At 34.3% G+C, this 21,569-nt stretch overlaps 3 protein-coding genes across 8 annotated transcripts in view; 2 read left to right on the top strand and 1 right to left on the bottom strand.

Annotated features, from left to right (window-relative positions):
- LOC126753598 (uncharacterized protein DDB_G0290587-like) overlaps window positions 1–21,569 on the bottom strand; it is a 66,763-nt gene that overhangs the window by 33,794 nt on the left and 11,400 nt on the right. The window lies entirely within an intron of this gene.
- LOC126753605 (C-type lectin 37Db-like) lies at window positions 2,417–15,457 on the top strand. Of its 5 annotated transcripts, none has more exons than XM_050465166.1 (4): window positions 3,187–5,071; window positions 5,138–5,205; window positions 5,264–5,426; window positions 15,133–15,457. In XM_050465166.1, exons 1-4 carry the CDS (start codon window positions 4,993–4,995, stop codon window positions 15,396–15,398), a joined length of 576 nt encoding a protein of 191 aa, XP_050321123.1. In that variant the 5' UTR covers window positions 3,187–4,992; the 3' UTR covers window positions 15,399–15,457. The 5 variants fall into 5 exon arrangements, with proteins under 5 accessions (XP_050321121.1, XP_050321124.1, XP_050321123.1 ...); XM_050465165.1 differs by lacking the exon at window positions 15,133–15,457 and adding an exon at window positions 10,732–11,260; XM_050465164.1 differs by lacking the exons at window positions 3,187–5,071; window positions 15,133–15,457 and adding an exon at window positions 2,417–2,560 and having other exon boundaries at window positions 5,264–5,740.
- LOC126753602 (P-selectin-like) lies at window positions 10,226–20,560 on the top strand. Its single transcript, XM_050465159.1, has 7 exons — window positions 10,226–10,375; window positions 10,443–10,510; window positions 10,569–10,680; window positions 15,082–15,132; window positions 19,670–19,822; window positions 19,886–19,956; window positions 20,028–20,560. Exons 1-7 carry the CDS (start codon window positions 10,297–10,299, stop codon window positions 20,469–20,471), a joined length of 978 nt encoding a protein of 325 aa, XP_050321116.1. The 5' UTR covers window positions 10,226–10,296; the 3' UTR covers window positions 20,472–20,560.

Raw genomic sequence — 21,569 nt, 5'->3', positions numbered from 1 at the left:
CATCACAGTTTAATAATTCAAGCTGCTCAATTACAGATGAACTGGTTCGATGCTGTCTTTTATTGTCACTTCTTTGATAGTGATTTGGCCGTAATCGCGTCGGAAGCCGAGATGAATGCGCTGAATTTCTATTTAACCACGAACGAAGGTCATGTCGGTAAAAAGTTTTGGCTTGGCGTCACCGATTTGGCGAAGGAGGGAAAATTTATGTCATTCACAGACGATCGTCCAATGCCTTATGCGAAATAGCCAGGCGGTGAGCCAAATGATTATGGCAAAAGTGAGGATTGTGTACTTCTTTGGGCCATTAATAATACATTCCTTATGAATGATCACGATTGCACGAAGCAGGCTTATGTCATCTGTGAGATGCGATAACCCGCACACAACTCACTTCATTTGAAAAGTTTAATGAAACGATTTATGCAAAATGCAAAACCTCCTAACTACCAATATTAGTTTTGTGATTTTTTTTAAAATGATAACTTTTAAAAACGCATAAAATTTGCAAAATCGGTTCTTTATTTACGTTGATTGTTCAACTTTTTAAAGATAATTTCATTTAAATTTTGACTCTATGTCACAAGATGGCGCTAATGCCAACACTCGCGATTCATTTTGAGGGAAAACTTCGGAGAACAATTATCTCAAGAAAATTTTGGCCACCAAGTCATCATTTAGCACTTGGATTTGAATTTTGAATAGTGGGGCTACGTCAAGTCTAAAGTCTACAGATTTAGCAATACATTTTGGGAAGGCACGGTATTAGTTATTCCGGCCGAAATGAAAAAGTTGCCCAAAAACTTTCCGAATGGACACGAAGACGCAGCCGCGGTCAACATTTAAATGAAATTATCTTCAAAAAAGTAAATGTCATGAAACATTCTAACGTTTCAAATAAAAATCCGATGAGTTTTTGCAAATTTTATGCGTTTTTTTTTTAAAAAAAGTTATCAAGCTCTTTAAAAAATCACCCGATAAACCGAATTAACTATTTACTAACGATAACTTGTATTACTCTGTGATCAAATTGAAAAAACTTAGGCCAATGAATTCTCCAGTGCGTATCTCAAATACTAATGAATATTTTGACGTGAAATTTAGCATAGATGTTACTAACAGTACTACCGATTCGAAAAACACGCAAAGCATAAATTAAAAATTCACCTTTTTTAACAGTAGTATATCTGCCAAGATTTGAGTTATCTCAATAAAAATTAGAGAACATGTTTTATTTATAACGTTTATTTTTGTGCCTAAAATAGATAAAATTGGGCGAAATCTTGACCTAGCCCCCATTTAACTAATATATATATATATAATTGGTTTTTTAGTATGTGGCTTGTCAATAGTGGGTGGTATTGAGAAAAACGGTAAAATTGGGTCGACACTACCTCAACTTCCAAATATGTACTTCACTTACTGATTTTCGTTTTTTTAACAAACCTTATGTGTCTGAAGGTTTACTCCTTAAAGTATTTCCCTGGTTTTGATTCCCACAAGTTAATAGTAAAAGTTCCCCATTCAAAACATTTCATTTTGTTTTCTAATTATCATACATTAATAGAGATACATATGTATGTATGCATGAATCCATCCAAGTATATGCGTTTTCAAGTAGTGGTTAAAAGACTTAAGTGATAATGAAATATATTTCCTTTCTCAAGCTTAAAATATTATCAGAGAATGACTAAGGAGGGACTGAACTTGGACAGAACAACACTAAATAATCTTACGAGTTACGAAAGCCATTAAACAACTTAAATAGAGTTTCCAAATAAATTTGTTGAATATTACCGAACTAACATCTGCCGGCTAAAAATCCGGCATCAATTAGGTTACATACACCTGACCGTCGTAGGTATGGTACAAAAAAAGCGGCTTTCTATTTGGGTAATAGGCTAAATTAAAGCTCAAATGTACAAATCAAAAGACTACCTTCGTGAAGGTATGAATATATTTCAAGCTGATAATACTCGAAGCTACTTACTAAGACAATTTTTGACAGCGATTCTTCTTGTCATAAGGGTTACATCCACTAGTTCTATTAGAAGAGAAAACTGTAACGTTTTCTGTGGACTATTGCTTAAATTACCCATTGCAAACAGATTTCGTTTATATTTCTGAGACTTTTACGAATATAACCAAATAATGAAATGTACTACACTTTCGTTAGACGAACAACGCTATAATATCAAAGCTTTTAAATTGTGCGCGTGTAAAAAATACAAAAATACAAACTTCATATCAACTAAAGTACGAAAGACATATGTATATACAAAAATAAAGACGGGGATATCCAATTTTGATATATATTATAAATATATACATATACATATTCATACATATGTGTATCCAATAAATAAATTTATATAAATTGGATATTCCAGTTTACAATCACATTGTTCGATAAACATTCTTCGGTGTCGGTTGTGCTTGCTTGCAAATACGGTGTTAATAAAGTAATTAATCAACGCCAAAATGGGATTGACGCAATATTTTATTTTAATTTTGTGCTTTGCGGGGGTCTTACCCCAGTCTATTAATATTTCCAATCACGGTGAGTCATTCTGCAGGAAAAAAAAGCATTTACTTTTGCAACTGTAACTCTTTCTGAATTGCAGGTGAGAATGAGACACAACCCTTCATAGAGATCGGTAGTAAATATTACCTAATAAATACTGCTACTAATGTAATTTACTTTAAAGTTTCTACATTAAAATTATGTAATTCAAATCTCTTAATTACAGATGAATTGGTTCAGTGCGGTGCTTTATTGCCGCAACTATGATAGCGATTTGGTCGTAATCGAGTCGGAAGCCGAGATGAATGCACTGAGTTTTTATTTAACCACGAATGGTCACATTGAAAGACATTTTTGGCTTGGTGCCACCGATTTGGCCGATGAGGGTAAATTTATGTCACTCAAAGACGGACGTCCAATGCTCTATGCTAAATGGTCAGGCGGTCAACCAGACAATGCTGGTCAAAATGAGGATTGTTTACATCTTTGGCCAGTTAATAATATTTTCCATATGAATGATGAGAATTGCATGGCTCAGCATTATGCCATCTGTGAGTTGCGACAGCCGAAGAAGACTTGTGACGTGTGTGACTTGAAAAATTTTATGGAAAGATATATGCAACATACAAATGTTCCAAACTGTCGAAATTAGTCAGGTGGAACTACCAGTTTTATTAATAAAATCGTTGTTTTATAACAATACCTTCTTTTAAATATTTTATACTTGTAACGTTATAAGTGATCTTGTCAGTGTCGCGGAATGTGTCAAGAGAGTAAATATCAATGAGCAAGATTCGATGCAAAATTAAGTATTGGCTATGCAAGAAAAGAGTATACTAAACACTAATGATTGTGTTGATGCGACATACTTCCAAATATCGTCTGTCTTCTGAAGTACATAAAGTGCATTCGGCGACTTTTACGATGAGTGAAATTGTTCAACAAAGAAGTTCCTTTAAATTTTGTGTGCGGAATCAAGTTTTTGGTGTCGAAACGTTCAGTATGTTAAAAAAGGGCTTCGATGATAATTGTTTGTCGCGAGCAAGTGTGTTTGATTGATCAAAATTATTCAAGGAGGGTCAAAAACGACGAACCACGTCAATAAAGTAAAGGAATTGGTGCCTGGGAATCGACGATTAATAGTCAGAAATCTTTTTGGCATCGCTGGAATATCGGAAGGATTAGTGAAAACAATTTTAAAAAATCATTTGGGGCTAAAAAAGGCATGATTGATTCAAAAATCACTAAATTTTTCGGAAAACAGTGACGCGTTAACATCTGTGAAGCAATGCTTTCCGACTATCAGGATGCCATGAGTAGTAATAATAATACCTTATTGGCGATGAATCTTAGGTATATCCACTTTTGACATACAGCCATACGATTACTAAGAAAAGATTATCTCTGATTTTCAAATATATTTCTCACACATTGACCGATATTGGCGGTAAAAAGTCAGACAAGGAGTATATACAAGTATAACCCTATGTCTAACTCGATTAGTTTTAGGTGATACAAACAAACGTTAGGTGAACAAAACTCATTAGCAACATGTTGCAGGACTAAAAAAATTATGGGAAAATTTTCAAAGAATTCTTCACGAATATTGATATTTTAATTTTAATTTGCATAAATTCAGTGAGTTAGGGGTGCTTCACAGGTCAATTGCGAGACCAAATTTCGCTTAACCACATTAATTTCTTTATTCTTTTTTTAATATTCACCAATTTTATTTAATTTCAGAAAAGTACCCAATCGCTTAAAATCGCGCTGGTACAATTTTACATAGGGATGCAGTTCAATTGTCAATCTGATAAGCCGTGGAAGTGATAACCCCCAACCCCGCAGACGCGATAATTCGACTCATTGTACATTCCTGACCAATACGGCATAAAACTTGTTGCGTATTTTATTGCTACTCACGGGGCAACGGGCAGAACCAACAACAGGATCAGCCCACGATTTAACCAGGTTGTTCTCTTGTAACTAATTTACAAAAAAACAAGTTGTCTATTTGGACATTAGACGAAGTTGATAGTCAACCATGCAAATTAAAAAGCGAACTTCACCGAAGTATAAATATATACTATTTTGATAATGAGTATTTTATTTGTACCACTTTCTATCTCGGCTCTACTTATGATAAGTGTATGATTCACTAGTTCTACTAAAAATATGTATTGCTTGAAATATACAAAGGAAGAGTAGAGTTTTGTGGGGATTATACGAACATATGATGATGATACGAACAAAGTTATAATATACAACGCTACAAATTGTGCGCGTGTACAAAAATATGAAAGTATGTGCTGTATATCAACAAAAGTTGGAACAAATATATATAAACATACACACATATATAAATTGGGTATTCTACGCTATAATCACACTTTTCGCGACACATTCTTCAGTGTCGATTGAGATTGCCTGCAAATACGGTGTTAATAAAGTAATTAATCAGCGACAAAATGGGTTTGACAAAATGCTGTATTTTAATTTTGTGCTTTGCGGGGGTCTTACCCCAGTCTATTAATATTTCCAATCGCAGTGAGTCATTCTTAAGGAAGAATGTGAACTTTTTCTTCTGCAATTGTAACTCTTTCTAAATTGTAGGTGAGAATGAGACTCAACCCTTCATAGAGATCGGTAGTAAATATTACTTAATAAATACTGCTACTACGGTAATTTACTTAGAAGTTTCACAATTGAAATTATATAATTTAAGTCTCTTAATTACAGATGAATTGGTTCGGTGCGGTGCTTTTTTGTCGCAACTATGATAGTGATTTAGCCGTAATTGAATCGCTAGCTGAGATGAATGCATTGAGTTTTTATTTAACCACGAATGAAGGTCATATTGGTAAAAATTTTTGGCTGGGTCTGACCGATTTGGCCGATGAGGGTAAATTTATGTCACTAAAAGACGGACGTCCAATGCTCTATGCTAAATGGGCAGGCGGTCAACCAGACAATGCTGGTCAAAATGAGGATTGTGTACATCTTTGGGCTTTTGAAAATATATTCTATATGAATGATAACAATTGCATGGCTCAGCATTATGCCATCTGTGAGTTGCGGCAGCCGAAGAAGACTTGTGACGTGTGTGATTTGAAAAATTTTATGGAAAGATTCATGCAACATACAAATGTTCCAAACTGTCGAAATTAGTCAGGTGGAAGTGCCAGTTTTATTAATAAAATCGTTGTTTCATAACAATACCTTCTTTTAAATATTACATAACGTTATAAGTGATTTTGTCAGTGTCTCGGAATGCGTCAAGAGCGTAAATATCAAGGAATAATGTTCGATGCAAAATTGAGTATTGGCTATGCTATTTGCAACTGTCTAAGAAAATGCTAGAAAATCTGAAGAAATTTTTTATATCGTACCACTATAGCATACATATGTATGTATGTCAAAAAAGCGGTCTAACAATTGTGTCGTTATATTTTGAAAAATTATGTCCTCATTTTTTGAATGATAAAATAATATTCATGGATGTATTGTTGTTATAAGTTATACTAAGCATAGCGATATGAAATATAATTAAACATTTTATAGTAATTAAAAGAAAAACAATTACAGCATATAGTGTTTCTCAACAAATGTAAACTCATTGTTATATTCCTGCAACAGGTTGCTATAGAGTTTGATAGTTTTGTTCACCTAATCGTTGTTTGAATGACTTAAAACTTATACAGCTAGATATAGGGTTATACATATTTATACATATGTATGTATAAATTACCAGTATGACGAGACGAGTTGAAACTTTAGTAAAATTTAAGATAACTTCATTAAATTTGGTACACATTTTGTTCCTTGGCAGAAAAATAAGGCGAAGTTTGTAGATGGGCGCAATCGCTGTCATGCTCACGAGAATTAAACCTTTAGTTTGGTACAGGGGATAGCAGTAGCAAGGGCCACCTGCGAACTAAAAGTTTTGAAAAAGTTGGCGCGACCTCATCCTCTAAACGGACTTCTAAGCAGCTGATGCAATAATCATTAAACTCCTTCAACAGAACTCCTTTTAGCACCTTTACTCCCAAGTGTAAAAATGGGTGAAACCGGTTGATTACACCGCCCACTCCTCATATAACGGTTTTGTTAAAACCAGAAACATAAAATTTTGCACCGAATATCAAAGAGCTTTATAGGTGTCAAAATTAAACGACGGGCATGGCACCGCCCGCATTGAGTTAAAAATCTCTAACTCGAGACTTGCTTGACCGATTCCAGCCAAATCCGGCAGGTAATATTATACTGATAGAATTATGTTACAGTTGAAAATTGGATTACAACCACGTCTACTTCCCATATAACACAATTTTATTAGATTCTGTCACTTTCCAGTATATTATTTCTGTGATAAAACTTTGCACGAATAGTGCCTTTGAAGTGTGCCACCTTATAATCAAAAATCCGAATCGAACCAAAATTATTCAAGCCCCTATGTACCGATGCGAACTTTTTATCGAATATATCGGTCAATCTGTAAGATATACTATTGCAATGCGGAGAGAATCTTTTTCTAATAATAATATACATAAATGTCAAAAATGAATTTAATCACGTCAATAATCTCCTTAGTCCCCATAATAGAAAGATTTTCGAGTTTACGGCTGACTTTACTGCCTAAATATTGGTGATGCTATGTGAGGTACCTTAATGAAACTCAGAGCATTGTTTCTGTTAGGAATAGGAGATGATGCAAAAAATAGGTAAAATCGGGTCAATACTACCCCTGTCTACTATACACCTAATACAAGATTTTCAAACTTCTGGTTGGCTTTAGACCGTATATATCGGTCAATATCTAAGTGATCTTAGCAAAATAACTAAACGTATATTACTTCAGTTTAATGATGAGAATATATGAAATTATTTACACTAATGATTTACATCATATGCCGTATATGTGAATCAATATGCCATTTTATATGTTTGTAGAATTGCTTGAAAATATGTTCTCGAGTATATCTTAGCAATCTTAAGGGTTAATGTAGCAAGCTCAGGCCTAATATACCTTATATAGTAATCTCCGATATTTCAGCTGATTTTCATGTTTTGTTAAAATAAAATGTAAGATATTTTAAGAAAATCACGTGAACAATTATATTAACAGTTTAACGCTGATTATGAATGGAGATGGTCTGCATCTCATCTGACTGACATAATGAATTCCGATGAGTTGAGTTGGGTTTTTCTCATCGAATCATGTAATAAATTTAGCTTCTTCGGTTGCGTTTATGTTAGATATGTATATCTCATTTGAATATGATTATAATATCGTTTTCGCCCACAGGAAGTAAATTTTAGTTATAAAATTAATATAAATACTAAGATACAAATTTGATTGTAAACCACTCAGTTTCGTTGAACAATGTTTGTCGAACCTTTCACAATATTTCTATACTCCGAACAGGGTATATTATATTTGGCCCAATGTTTGTAACCCCCAGAAGGAAACGTCGAAGATCCAATGAAACATATATCATTTTTAATCCGCGTGCCGAGCAAAGTCGACTTGGCCATGTTCGTCTGTCTGTCTGTATATGGACGGAGGGACTAAGTTTTTGAGATATCGATTTGAAATTTTGCACCTGTTGTTTTCTCGCCAAGAGTATCTTTATTTGTAGGAACGACCGATATCGCGCTACTATAGCAAATAGCTATAGGGCAGTTTGAACTGAACAATCGGAATCGAGACATCTTCTCGAAATTTGTCTTGGATCATCGTCTTTACATAATCTACAAAACGACGCTATGCATGATTAGTTTGGATATTGCGTTCAACAGTTATAGACATGTAAACATGGAGGTCATAAACGCCGAAATTCGCGCTATTTTAAAGTTTTCCTTCGTTAAAGGCAAATCCACTAGAGAAACATTCCGTGAGATTAATGGTGTATTGGTGGACGGTACTTTATCACTTCGAACTGCGAAGGAATGGTTTCGACGATTCAGAGCGGGAGAAAACGACACCATGGATATGCCATCCGGCGGAAGACCTAAAGATGGGAGTTAGTCACCAAACCATTTTAAACCATCTGCAGACGGCTGGATACACATAAAAGCATGTTTGGGTGCCGCATGATTTGACGCAAAAAAACCTTCTGGACCGAATCAACACCTGCGATATGCTGTTCAAACGGAACGAACTCGACCCATTTTTAAAGTGGATGGTGATTCGCGACGAAAAATGGATCACATACGACAATATCGAGCGAAACCGGTCGTGGTCGAAATCCAGTGAATCGTCCCAAATAGTGGCCACGCCGGGATCAACGGCCAGGAAGGTTATGCTGTGTGTTTGATGGGTTTGGAAGGGAATCATCCACTATGAGCTGCTCCCATATAGCCAGACACTTAATTCTACCATCTACTGCGAACAACTGGACCGCTTGAAGCAGGCGATCACCAGAAGCGTACAGTATTGGCCAACAGGAAGGGTGTAGTGTTCCACCATGACAATGCCAAACCACACACTTCGTTGATGACTTGTCATAGCGCCAAGTGATTACGACCTGTTCCTGTCCTTGGCGAACGTCCTTGTTGGTGTAAAGTTGAACTCAAAAGAAGCTTGTGAAAAACGTCTGTCCGAGTTCTTCGCAAATTAGGAAGGGGGTATTATGAAGTTTCCGTCCAGATGGAAACAGATTATCGAACGAAACGGCGCATATTTGAACTAAATCCGATTACTGTAACACTTTTTATCAAGCATTGAATAACGAGAAAAAAAAGCGGAAGGGAGATATTTGACAATCAATATTATAGCTTCGGAGCAACCGAAGTTAACATTTTTTTTTAACATATCGTTTTGACAACACCAGAAGGCCTTCCCACTTTGCCCTTCTTAACTTTTTTCTTTATTTTTTTGAAAGGAAATTTAAATAGTATATGGTGATGAAAAAATATTTACTTAATAGCAAAATTTCCTCACTCAAAACATTTTATTTTGTTTTCTAATTAACATATGTACATATATTGCATTTATTATTAGAGAAAAGTATGCATGAAACCATCCAAGTATATGCGTTTGCAAGTAGTGGTTAAAAGGCAGAGGTGATAATGAAATATATTTCCTTTCTCGAGCTTAAAATATTTATCAGGTATGACTAAGGAGAGGCTGAGCTCGGACAGAACGAAACTGGATAATCTTGCGAGTTGCGAAAGCGATTACACAATTTAATTTTCGAATAAATTTGATGAACATTACCGAACTACCTCTGCCGACTAAAAATCTAGATGGTACAAAATTAGCAGGTTTCTTTTTGGGTAATAGGTTGAATTTCATATAGGTACGAACATATATAATACTTAATGCTCATAATAGTCGAAGCTATTTACTTAGACAAATTTGAACAGCGATTTCCTGTGGACTATTGCCCAAATTACCCTTTGCAGAAGATTTTGCGTATATTTCTGGGACTTTTACGAATATACATATACAATAATGAAATGTACTACACATTCGTTAGACGAACAACGTTATAAAATTTATATAAAAAATATGAAAATACAACTTCATATCAACTAAAGTACGAAAAGACATATATACATATACATATATAGATGGGAAAATCCAATTTATACATATATCTTGTATATATATACATATATATATTCATATTCATACATATATCTAATTTTATAAATTTATATAAATCTGTTATTCCAGTCTATAATCACATTGTTCCATGAACATTCTTCGGTGTCGGTTGTGTTTGTTTGCAAATACGGTGTTAATAAAGTATTTAATCAAGGCCAAAATGGGATTGACACAATATTTTATTTTAATTTTGTGCTTTGCGGGCGTCTTATCCAAGTCTATTAATATTTCCTATCGCGGTGAGTCTTTCTGCAGGAAGAATATGAACTTTTTCTTCAGCAACTGTTATTATTATCTAAATTGTAGGTGAGAATGAGACTCAACCCTTCATAGAGATCGGTAGTAAATATTACTTAATAAATACTGCTACTACGGTAATTTACTTAGAAGTTTCACAATTAAAATTGTATAAATTAAGTCTCTTAATTACAGATGAATTGGTTCGGTGCGGCGCTTTATTGTCACAACTATGATATGGATTTGGCCGTAATTGAATCGCTAGCTGAGATGAATGCATTGAGTTCTTATTTAACCACGAATGAAGGTCACATTAGTAAACGGTTTTGGCTCGGTGTCACCGATTTGGCCCAGGAAGGTAAATTTATGTCACTCAAAGACGGACGTCCAATGCTCTATGCTAAATGGGCAGGCGGTCAACCAGACGATGCTGGTCAAAATGAGGATTGTGTACATCTTCGTTCTGATAGTAAAATATTCTTTATGAACGATGTTACTTGCATGGGTCAGTATTATGCCATCTGTGAGCTGCGACACCCGAAGAAGAGTTGTGACGTGTGTGATTTGAAAAATTTTATGGAAAGATTCATGCAACATACAAATGTTCCACACTGTCAAAATTAGTTAGGTGGAATACCTTTTTTAAATATTTTATAGCGTTAAATGTGACTGATGGTCGTGTAGTTAGAGATAATCCTCTTTATTTGGATACATTAGTTTACTTTCCAAACAAAAATAAAAAATTGTCAAAATCGGATTTCTTATCAGCAGAAGCTAGAACAAACTTTTTATACAGAAAAAGCCTATAAATGAATTTGATATAATAGTACATAATAAAACCAACGCGATATCGAAATAATACGAAAGCATTACCAAAAGACCGATAATGTATAGTTTTTTTCTCTAATATTTCAATAAATATTTATGATTTTATTATTTTTATATGTGAGCAGAAAAAAAGTAAGACTTTTTTATTTAAACCAAAAAGCAATTCGTAAAATTTTTTTCTAGATTCGTATGGCTGTCAGTGACATCTGTGCCAATTGTCACATCAAAGCAATCATTATTGCTTAGTATACCCTTGTCTTTCTGAAGTACATTCGGCGACTTTTACGTTGATTGAAATTGTTCAACAAAGAAGTTCCTTTAAATTTTGTGTGCGGAATTAAATTTTTGGTGTCGAAACGTTTAGAATGTTGGAAAAGGCCTTCGGTGATAATTGTTTGTCGCAAGCAAGTGGTTTTTGATTGGTACAAATTATTCAAAGAGGGTACTACTAATGATCAACACGTTAATAAAATAAAGGAATTCGTACTTGAAAAGCGACTATTGATAATTAGGCATCGTTGGAATATCGGAAACAGGAGAGAAAACCATTTTGAAAGTTTATTTGGGCCTAAGAAAAGTGAAAGCGCGATTGCACAGTGGTCAGTCTTGTATGGAAGTCAGGTGCCAAAAATACTTCCATTACCTATATAAAAGTGACCGCTTTTGCCAAAGCGTTTTTAGTGAATATCCACTTTCTTGTCAATAGTAATATATGGTCCTGGTTTATAACAATTTTGACTGTTGTCAATAAACATGTACAAAACTTCGGAAATCAATGTGAATTGAACGGTTTATAATCGCTGGCTTCGTTGATTTCTGACATTACATCGAAAAAATCATGTTCGTAAAGTCAAGTCTACTCATGAGCATTGTTAAAGATAGACCCTATGTAGTGATTTCCATAGAACTTTATCTATATTCTTAATCTTATGTCGTGATATAAAATGTATAAAATGCAGATATTTTGTAACATTTATCACCCGAATAAAGCTATTCTTTTCGCCTTTCATAATATTACGTTTAGAATCATATTGATCCGTAAAAATGTTACGACCAAATGCTCTTCTGGAGGTGGCCTAAATCTAATACTCCTGATTTCGCTATCACTATCGGAAACTAAGTAAAAAAATCCATCCAAAACCTCATCATGAAGATATTCTAGCGTTCTCAAGGAAAACGTTGGTACGGTCCTGATCATCTTCAGAAAATTCTGCTAACATTCTAATAATATATGGGCACTCCTCAAACGTCTTGACATTTTGGGGTAAATATTCAACGGAAAAAATAAAAATATGAAAATGTAAATCAAATTAAATAAAAAAATGAATAAGAGATAAAATAGGAAACTTACTGCGACACACTGTTAGTCTGGCTCAGTTTTTTGAAAATGGCACTTACAACACGTAATACGATATAAAATATTACAATATAATAATAAAAGATTGCCAAGTATTCTTTGTAACTTTCACATTTCGATGCACTCTGTTCGTGTAGCAAGACTATACTAATTGAATTGGGAGAAGACGGCTACACATTTCCTTCCGTTATAAGTTTATTTATTTTACGTCATAGTAGATACGATGGTGTAAGAACATACGAGGATCTGGGACGTATCAATCAAGCAAATAAAAACCGCTAAACCGATAATCGAGCGAGAACTGTAAACACTTGGAAGACCAGTAAACCATTTCCTGGCAGGCGCTTTTCAGATAAAATAGTGCCACAGCTTTGTACATTATCTATCGTTTGTAACAACTTTATAGTTTTGGTATTGAGTCTTAGAGAGAAACTATTACAAAAATGTATAAATCGTACTACTGGTCAAATGACCGGTCGTGGTAGATAAAACAAACTACAATTTTTTCTCAGAAAATAAACAATAAAAAAATAAGTGAGTATTGAAAAATGTATGACACATATACATATTTATATGAGGAAAAGTCGTAAAGTTTAAAGGCGATTCACTTACATTAAATGCAGGAAATTCTAATTGAAAATATAAAATCGATCATTTGACCGGCCCCGGTAGGAATAGTGTTAATCCCGACCGTCGTAGGTACGGTTTAAAAAAATAGCGGCTTTCTATTTGGGTAATAGGCTTAATTAAAATCCAACTGCAAAAACTAAAAGGCAAACTTCATATACAAGGAGCGTTCCAAAGTAAACAGGAAAAGAATCAATTTATTGTATTCTAAATAGTCCTCTACTGCTTCAATACAGCTTTTTGCACGGCCCAAAAGAATGTGGAACAAGTGTTTTAGCTCGTTGGCCGATATGGCCGCCAGTATGCCGGTGCAAGTCTTTTGAATGGCCTCTACGTTTGCATAACGCTTTCCTTTCCAAATTCCATTGTTCCGAAAAAGAAGAAGTCAGGTGAATCGGAGAGCTATTAATGGTTAAACATGTGATTTTTCGTCAATAGCGGTTACACGCGTCGATCGAAAGTTGGATTCTGAGCAATTTTTGGTCGTCAGTCAATTTGTGCGGAACATCACACACCTTTCGTTAAGCCAAAATGTTCTGTCAAAATGCGAAAATTGATGTATTGGAGATATTAAATTCCATTTCCTTAAATTTCAATGATGATTTCGGCTGATTTTTGATAAATTCACTCACAGTTTCAATGGAATTTCCGGTGATCACGGATTTTGATTGGTCCACATGTTTATCGTCATTTACATATGTCCTTACGACCACTTTGAAAACATTAAAACCACTAGTGCACTCTGATATGGGATAGACAGTCATCGCCATAAACTTGTTTCATCAATTGAAACGTTTCCGTTTTAACCAATTTAACGGTTGAAATTTAATGTAGGCTCTTTTTCGAAACTCATTTTCGCACCGATAACACACATACTGAAAAAAAAAATCCCAATGAATGATGAAACACATAGTTTTTTATTAGGAAATTTACTACTCTATAAAAATGGTCTACTATGATATTTCGATTAAGTTAAGCGTTTACGAGATATTCATCGTCAAACATGGTGCCATATTAGGGCGCTAGTTTCAAAAAAAAAATATTTTTTTCGTTTGGAACGCACCTTAAAAAATTCAAAAGCAAACTTCAAGTAGGTATGAAAAATTATTTTTGAAACTTTTATTTATTAATAAACAAAACAACTGTTCGCCTTGATTGGTATTTTAAGACTCCATTTCCATTGTTCTTTTCTGAAAATCTAAACTATTTTGCCGATATAGAACGTGGCGACAAAGTTGTTGCGACACTTGCAACGCGCGAATTCATGTGAAATTTACAACGGCGAAGCGAGCGACCGATCGATCAAACTGCTATTCCGTCGAATTTAGATCAGCACGTGCACTCAATTTCCGTAGAATTTTGATTTGCGGGAATTAAGAAATTTAGTCGTCACAAAAATCTACTTATATATGTACATATATAAATAGGATATTCCAGTCTATAATCACATTCTTCCATGAACATTCTTCGGTGTCGGTTGTGCTTGCTTGCAAATACGGTATTAATAAAGTAATTAATCAACGAAAAAATGGGATTGAGGCAATATTTTATTTTAATTTTGTGCTTTGCGGGAGTCTTACCGAAGTCTATTAATATTTCCAATGGTGGTGAGTCATCCTGCAGGAAGAATATGAACTTTTTCTTCAGCAACTATTATTATTTCTAAATTGTAGGTGAGAATGAGACTCAACCCTTCATAGAGATCGGTAGTAAATATTACTTAATAAATACTGTTGATACGGTTTCACAATAAAAATTTAGTAATTCAAGTTTCTTAATTACAGATCAATTGGTTCAGTGCGATGATTTATTGTCGCAACTATGATAGTGATTTGGCTGTAATCGAGTCGGAAGCCGAAATGAATGCACTGAGTTTCTATTTAATCACGAATGAAGGTCACGTTGGCCTTTATTTCTGGCTTGGTGTCACCGATTTGGCCGAGGAAGGTAAATTTATGTCACTCAAAGACGGACGTCCAATGCTCTATGCTAAATGGGTAAAGGGTCAACCTGATGACGCTGGTCAAAATCAGGATTGTGTACATCTTTGGGCTTTTGATAATATATTCTATATGAATGATAACAATTGCATGAGTTATTATCATACCATCTGTGAGTTGAGGCGATCGAAGAAGACTTGTAACGTGTGTGATTTAAAAAATTTTATGGAAAGATACATGCAACATACAAATGTTCTAAACAGTCGAAATTAGTCAGGTGGAACTACCAGTTTTATTAATAAAATCGTTTTGTCATTAAATACATATTTAAATACTTGTTGCTGTTAGTGTGAAGAGAGTAAAGAGAGTGAGTAAATAAGAGAGTGAGAGTAATTCGATGCAAAATTACAAATTGCTATGTTACCTCAAACTGCCTAAGAAAATGCTAGAAAATCTGAAGACATTTTTCATATTGGAAACCGACTGATCAAGCTCTTTAATGGAAACTTTTTTATTTGTGACGGGTATGCTAACTTCGGTTACATCGTTTCTATATTCTTGCAATATGTTGCCAAAATGTAAAGTATGCCACCTTACAGTCAAAAATTGTCCGAATGTGAACTGCAGCATCTATAGTTGACTTTTGACCGAAAATATCGGTCAATGTATGGGATATACAATTGAAATTTAGAGAGAATCCTTTCCTGGTAACAGTATCTCTGTGTACTTAAAATAGTTTAGAACGGTTTAAGTCCGGGTGACTATATGTGTATCCGTCGGTCTTCTGTAACTTTTAACAAAAATTAAGATATCTTGATGAAACGTGGGCATAATCGGACCACTGCCCCGCCCACAATCGCCATTAATCGATAACATATAAAATGTCATAACTAAGCATTTAATAAAGATATAAAACTGTAATAATGTACAGAGGATAGCAGTGGCAAGAAGCATCTATGTGTTGATTGAATTTTGTAAAAATGTGGGCGTGATTCCGTCCTCGTCCAAGTTTAATGTACATATTCTCCTAAACCACTTAAGATGATCTTGGAACAACCAAATGGGCTCATACTTTAAAAATCTCTACAAACACAGTGAAAAGGAATAAAATCGGAAGTTAACCCCGCTTACTCCCCATATAACGGTACTGTTCAAAACTACTAAAAGCGCAATAAATCAATAGCTGAATACAGTAAATAATAGGTTTTACCTCCGAGATGCCATGAGAAGGCATTATAGGAGCAGGTGTGAAAATTGAACGACAGGCGTGGCAACGCTCACTTTTTGGTGAAATCACATATCTCGGGATCCGATCGACCGATTGCGACTAAATTTAGTTCGTGACATTGTCTTCATATGCCTATGTCTCAGTGTGAAAATGGGCGAAATCGGAGTACAACGATACCTACTTCCCATATAACACAATTTTAAATCCATCCATTTGATTCTTTCACTTTCTAGTACACAAATCTGGAGAAAATTGGTATAATGATTTTGTTATAAACTTTGCGAAAATAGGCAAACTTTTTGATTTAAAACTGTAAAAAATTTTTTTTCAAGCATTGTTTTTCTGGTAATTGTATCTCTGAAAAATGTACTCAAAAAAATAGTTTAGATACGTCAATACTTCCATGAGCACTCATATACCAGTGTAAAGATTTTTCCAACTTTCGGGCGACTTTATGCTGCATATATCTTCCAATATTTCTGTTATCTAAATGAAATGTTAAGAACGTATTTTGCTGAAACAGTGTATTTTGGAACTTAAATAGATACATTTCGGTGAAAACTTGACTTAGGCCTATCAAAAACTAGTATCAACATTTCAATAAAATAACCGGCTCATCTTTTATTGATGCCATTGATCTTACTTTTTTTAGTATGATTGAAACCCCTTATTTTTTTAGTATATGCCATGATAATAGTTGATAGATAAAATCGGGTCAATACTATCCCCACTTCCCTAATACTTCATATAATGGTTTTTGTTATACAATAAACGCTATGCCAAATTTTTCGGTCAGAGTGTGAGTTATATAGATTCCTATGTGGTTGACGTTTGACAACCAAGGTATTATCCCAAATATTTAAGGCATTACAGGTCAAAAATAAATGGGTTTACGGGTTTACAAAATTTTTTTTGTCTTATTAATTCTGCAACTTAGACCTTCCTTCCTTATTTATTTCTTTTTGGAATTACCTCCAGTATACGTACATATTTATATTTTCTTATTTCTTTTTTCTTATTCAACCGCAAAGCCATGCGCTGGCGCTCCAGCTAATACTTTGTTGTTGTTTTTTTCTTATTAAAAGATAAGTTAGAATTATGTAAATGTATAAATATAAATACATATATAGATACTGGTGTTCATATAGTTATGGACAATCTGTTTTATTTTGAAACAGTGGTTTATTTTCCAAAAAAAAATAAAATAAAAAGACGAAATCGGATTTCTTATCAGCACAACCGAGAATAAACCTATTACACAAAAGAAACTAAATTTAATATAAAACAACGCTATATCGTAAAAAAACGAAAATATTTTCGCATTAAATAAGTGTAATAATAAAATTAAATAATGTTATACCACCCCGGTCTGCAGAGTTTTTTAATATTTCAAAAACCAATTTTTTTTGTATATTTTGTTATATTTACATGTGAGCAGAAAAGGTCCTGTTTGTTTTTTATTAGACTTTTTTTGACGAAATCATTCATGAAAATCAAATCGCGTAAAAATTTTTTTACATTTATGATTCGATTTTTAACAATTATGCTTTGTCAGATCTTGTGGGTGACGAGACCAATTTTGTCGAGGACGGCCATCAAAATCAACTGATGATCAACACGTCAATAAAATAAAGGAATTGGTGCTTAAGAGCCAGAGATCTTACTGGCATCATTGAAATATCGACAGAATCAGTGAAAACCATTTTGAAAGATTATTTGGATCTAAGAAATGTGAAAGCACGATTGGTTCCAAAATCACTTAAATTTTTCGAAAAACAGCGTCGCGCTCTCGTTTTTGAAACAATACTTTCCGACTGGATATCATGAGACGTTTAATTACTTTCGTACGATGGATGCACTGAAGCAATAATATATATGTACATATGAGAATTTTATTGACCGAAAACAGACGATTTTCTTGATCGGCCAAATTTTACGCTTTGCTCGTGATGAAAGATGAGCCGACCAAACGATCTCCCGAAAAACTTGCTTTGTCACTTTTCGTTATATTATAAATCCTGGAATTATTGTTTGAACGCTGTTGACTTTGGACGTTACTAGTTTCCTATCTCACGTAAAGATTTTTTATCTTTATGATAAAAAGAAACAAGTTTCGTACTTCAACACTAATTTCTTTACTATTTGAGTGTATACCACATTATTTGTATGGCAATTAGCTTTTTACAAGTTTGTGTGTCACTATTGCCTTTACGATCATCTACAACATCAACCAGTTCATGTCTCTATTTCTACTTAAGTTATAACTTAAAAAAATGGGAAGGATGAAATGAATTTTTAAAGGATAGAAAACTTACAAACAACAAAATAATTCTCAAGAACTCTCCATTGTCGATAACTCACACAACCGAACTGTAGTTAAATGAGGCTGTAGGTAGAGTGGCTGTCTGAGAAAAGCTCTTAGGCCTATACGAGGCCCATTCTTATACCACCGGGACTAAAGTCTCTTCAATCTATCCATCAGTGAGAAAAATTTTAACTGTACATCCTTCGAGACTACGTCAAGAAACTCTCAACAGTTGGTTGCTTTTCTTTTCCAATATGGAGAACAGCATTCACATAGAAGATTCCTTAGAGTTAAGGAGCCACACCACATTTATAAAAACAAAACTCTCACTCAGAGTTGATGACTATTCCAATATATAAAAGATATACGAATATTTTAAAAACACTGCAGCCATTGCCATAACTTAAGCCAAATACTTATCAGCAAGAATTCCAAGCTAAAAAAAAAATATTTTAAAGTGCATTAAATTTTACACTGGAAGACATAGTTTTTCAGACTTCAAAGTTGATTTATCTAAAAACAAAAATATATATATGAAAATTTTGTCTAAAAGGCATAAACGTTTATTCTAAATGTTTGGAACCAGATATTAAATAATTACAAGAGATCCCAAAACGGTTAAGTGGTGAATTTATAAGTGTCATTGACAATGGAAAAGCATAAAGGATTTGATAAAAAGGGCAAGCATTAACTTTTGCTTTAGAGAATCTTTGATATACCCTAAGCAGGTCTGGATAAATAGGAATATTTGCTGCTACAATAACCAGATCTAAGGCCACTTGATGTCAAGGGTTTATGGCAATTCATTTTTGGTATACTAAATTCTCCTCCCTTAGGCGGAGAATTGTTGAAGGCTTCGTTTGACTCTTTATCAATGCTGTTCTCTGGCATTCTTTAATTTATGCAAATTAATTATCTTTAGCAACGGAAATATTTCTTATTGTTTTTTGTTGACAAGTGTTCCTTTGGCGATATAAAATACACGCCTGGTCCATTTTATTTCATTCGCAGTCTTTCACTGGTTCACTGTATATCGCATACACTTACAAGTATTTCGCATTCGCAAGGAAATCAGGGTCACAATGGCGCTTGCACAATATATTTTGATTTTGTGTTTCACTGGTGTTCTCTGCAATACCGCAAATACAAGTGCGCCAAGTGCGGGTGAGTCTTCAGACAAATAAATTCGCATTTATCAACTGAAATACATTTATATATCGTTTGCAGACTGCTCGACGGACACGCATCCCTTCATGCCGATCGGTAGTAAATATTATTTAATAAATGCAGCTGTCAAGGTGATTATTGCCCGCACTTGAGATTTTTAAACTAGTTAATTATTATTAAGACACCATTCTTACTAATACAGATGAATTGGTTCGAGGCTGACCTTTTTTGCCGCACTTTTGACAGTGATTTGGCCATAATCGAGTCCGAAGCTGAGATGGATGCACTGGCTTTCCACGTAACGACAAATGGAAATCTTGGGAAATATTTCTGGCTTGGTACCACCGATTTGGCTGTGGAGGGTAAATTTATGTCACACTACAATGGACGCGCAATGCCCTACGCCAAATGGGCACGCGGTCAACCAGATGATAATCAAAAAAGAGAAGATTGCGTACACCTTTGGCCCGTTAATAATATATATTTTATGAATGATTATCCGTGCTATTCGGAAGGTTATGCTCTTTGTGAGATGCGACGGCGCCCAAAATGTTGTGGTGAAAGTGCACTATCGAACTGTGGTTTGAAAAAGCTCGTACAGGAGTATGTGAGAAGTGCATATCCCATATTGAATTGCCGCGATTAGTGCAGAATTTATTTATGCAAATATGAGTAAGCTTAGGGAAACTTGTTTTTTGAGAAAAAATAAATTAATTAGAGTATAACCAAATGGAATCGCCAGAATAATAATTTTTTGTTAAGATCACAAACACAACGTTCAAACTACGATCGAGTCGTGTCACAGCCATACAAGTTTTCTTTCCAATTTATTATACCCTGAACAGGAGTTGATGGATATTGAGTTTATCACTAAGTTTTTAACACTCAGAAGGAAGCGTCGGAGATCCTATAAAGTATATATATATGTAAAGTCCGTCTGTCTGTCTGTATATATACGAACTAGTCCCTCAGTTTTTAAGATATCGTTTTGAAATTTTGCACACGTCATTTTGTCTTCAAGAAGCTGCTCATTTGTCGGAACTGCGGATATCGGACCATTTTAACATATAGCTGCCATACAAACTGAATGATCGGAATTCAAGTTCTTGTATGGAAAACTTTCACATTTGACAATGTATCTTCACAAAAGTTGGCCCAGGTTATTTTCTAAGATAACAATGTAATCTCCGAAAAAATTGTTCAGATCGGCTTACTATAGCATATAGCTTCCATACAAACTGGACACATAGTTACTAAAAGAAATGCATTTGTGAAGGGTATATTACCTTCGGTGCAACCGAAGTTAACGCTTTTTCTTGTTTTAATCACAATTACAAAAAAACTAAAATTATTTTTATTTTGATTCTGATTGCCGAAATGAAAAATAGAGATCACTGAATGAGATGCTGCATAGGTAGTTTTGTATTGGAGGAAAGTAGAAACCGACAATGTGAATATTGGAAGACTCTAGAAAATTGAACTTTGTGCAGTTGTTGTCCAATTGGAACTCCTCACTTTAGCAAAAGAAAATTTCGAAACCAATTCTGTTGAATTTTTCCGGAAGATGATGAGGTGGAAACTGGTCAGCGCTTTCTTCTTGGCTAAATAGAGGTACTTTTGTCAATAGCCTTTTTTTACAGATTACGCGTGAGTCGTGACAAGCTGTCATGTTATTTTTGTGCAGCATTGTTTGGCATTTTATCACGGAATGACTCACGCCCGAACAATGCTTACAAATCGATCA

The sequence above is a fragment of the Bactrocera neohumeralis genome, chromosome 3 (assembly GCF_024586455.1).
Source record: "Bactrocera neohumeralis isolate Rockhampton chromosome 3, APGP_CSIRO_Bneo_wtdbg2-racon-allhic-juicebox.fasta_v2, whole genome shotgun sequence".
Taxonomy (NCBI): Eukaryota; Metazoa; Arthropoda; class Insecta; order Diptera; family Tephritidae; genus Bactrocera; species Bactrocera neohumeralis.
Note: the sequence above shows the minus strand (reverse complement) of the source record. Positions and strands in the feature narration are given on the sequence as shown.

Bases quoted from the DNA above. Each gene is read 5' to 3' on its own strand.
- LOC126753602 (XM_050465159.1), top strand. From the start codon at position 10,297: ATGGGATTGACACAATATTTTATTTTAATTTTGTGCTTTGCGGGCGTC. The intron at 10,511-10,568 runs GTAATTTACTTA...TCTTAATTACAG, and splicing joins TAATAAATACTGCTACTACG to ATGAATTGGTTCGGTGCGGC. The intron at 10,681-15,081 runs GTCACATTAGTA...TCACGAATGAAG, and splicing joins TTATTTAACCACGAATGAAG to GTCACGTTGGCCTTTATTTC.
- LOC126753605 (XM_050465166.1), top strand. From the start codon at position 4,993: ATGGGTTTGACAAAATGCTGTATTTTAATTTTGTGCTTTGCGGGGGTC. The intron at 5,206-5,263 runs GTAATTTACTTA...TCTTAATTACAG, and splicing joins TAATAAATACTGCTACTACG to ATGAATTGGTTCGGTGCGGT. The intron at 5,427-15,132 runs GTAAATTTATGT...TGGCCGAGGAAG, and splicing joins GACCGATTTGGCCGATGAGG to GTAAATTTATGTCACTCAAA.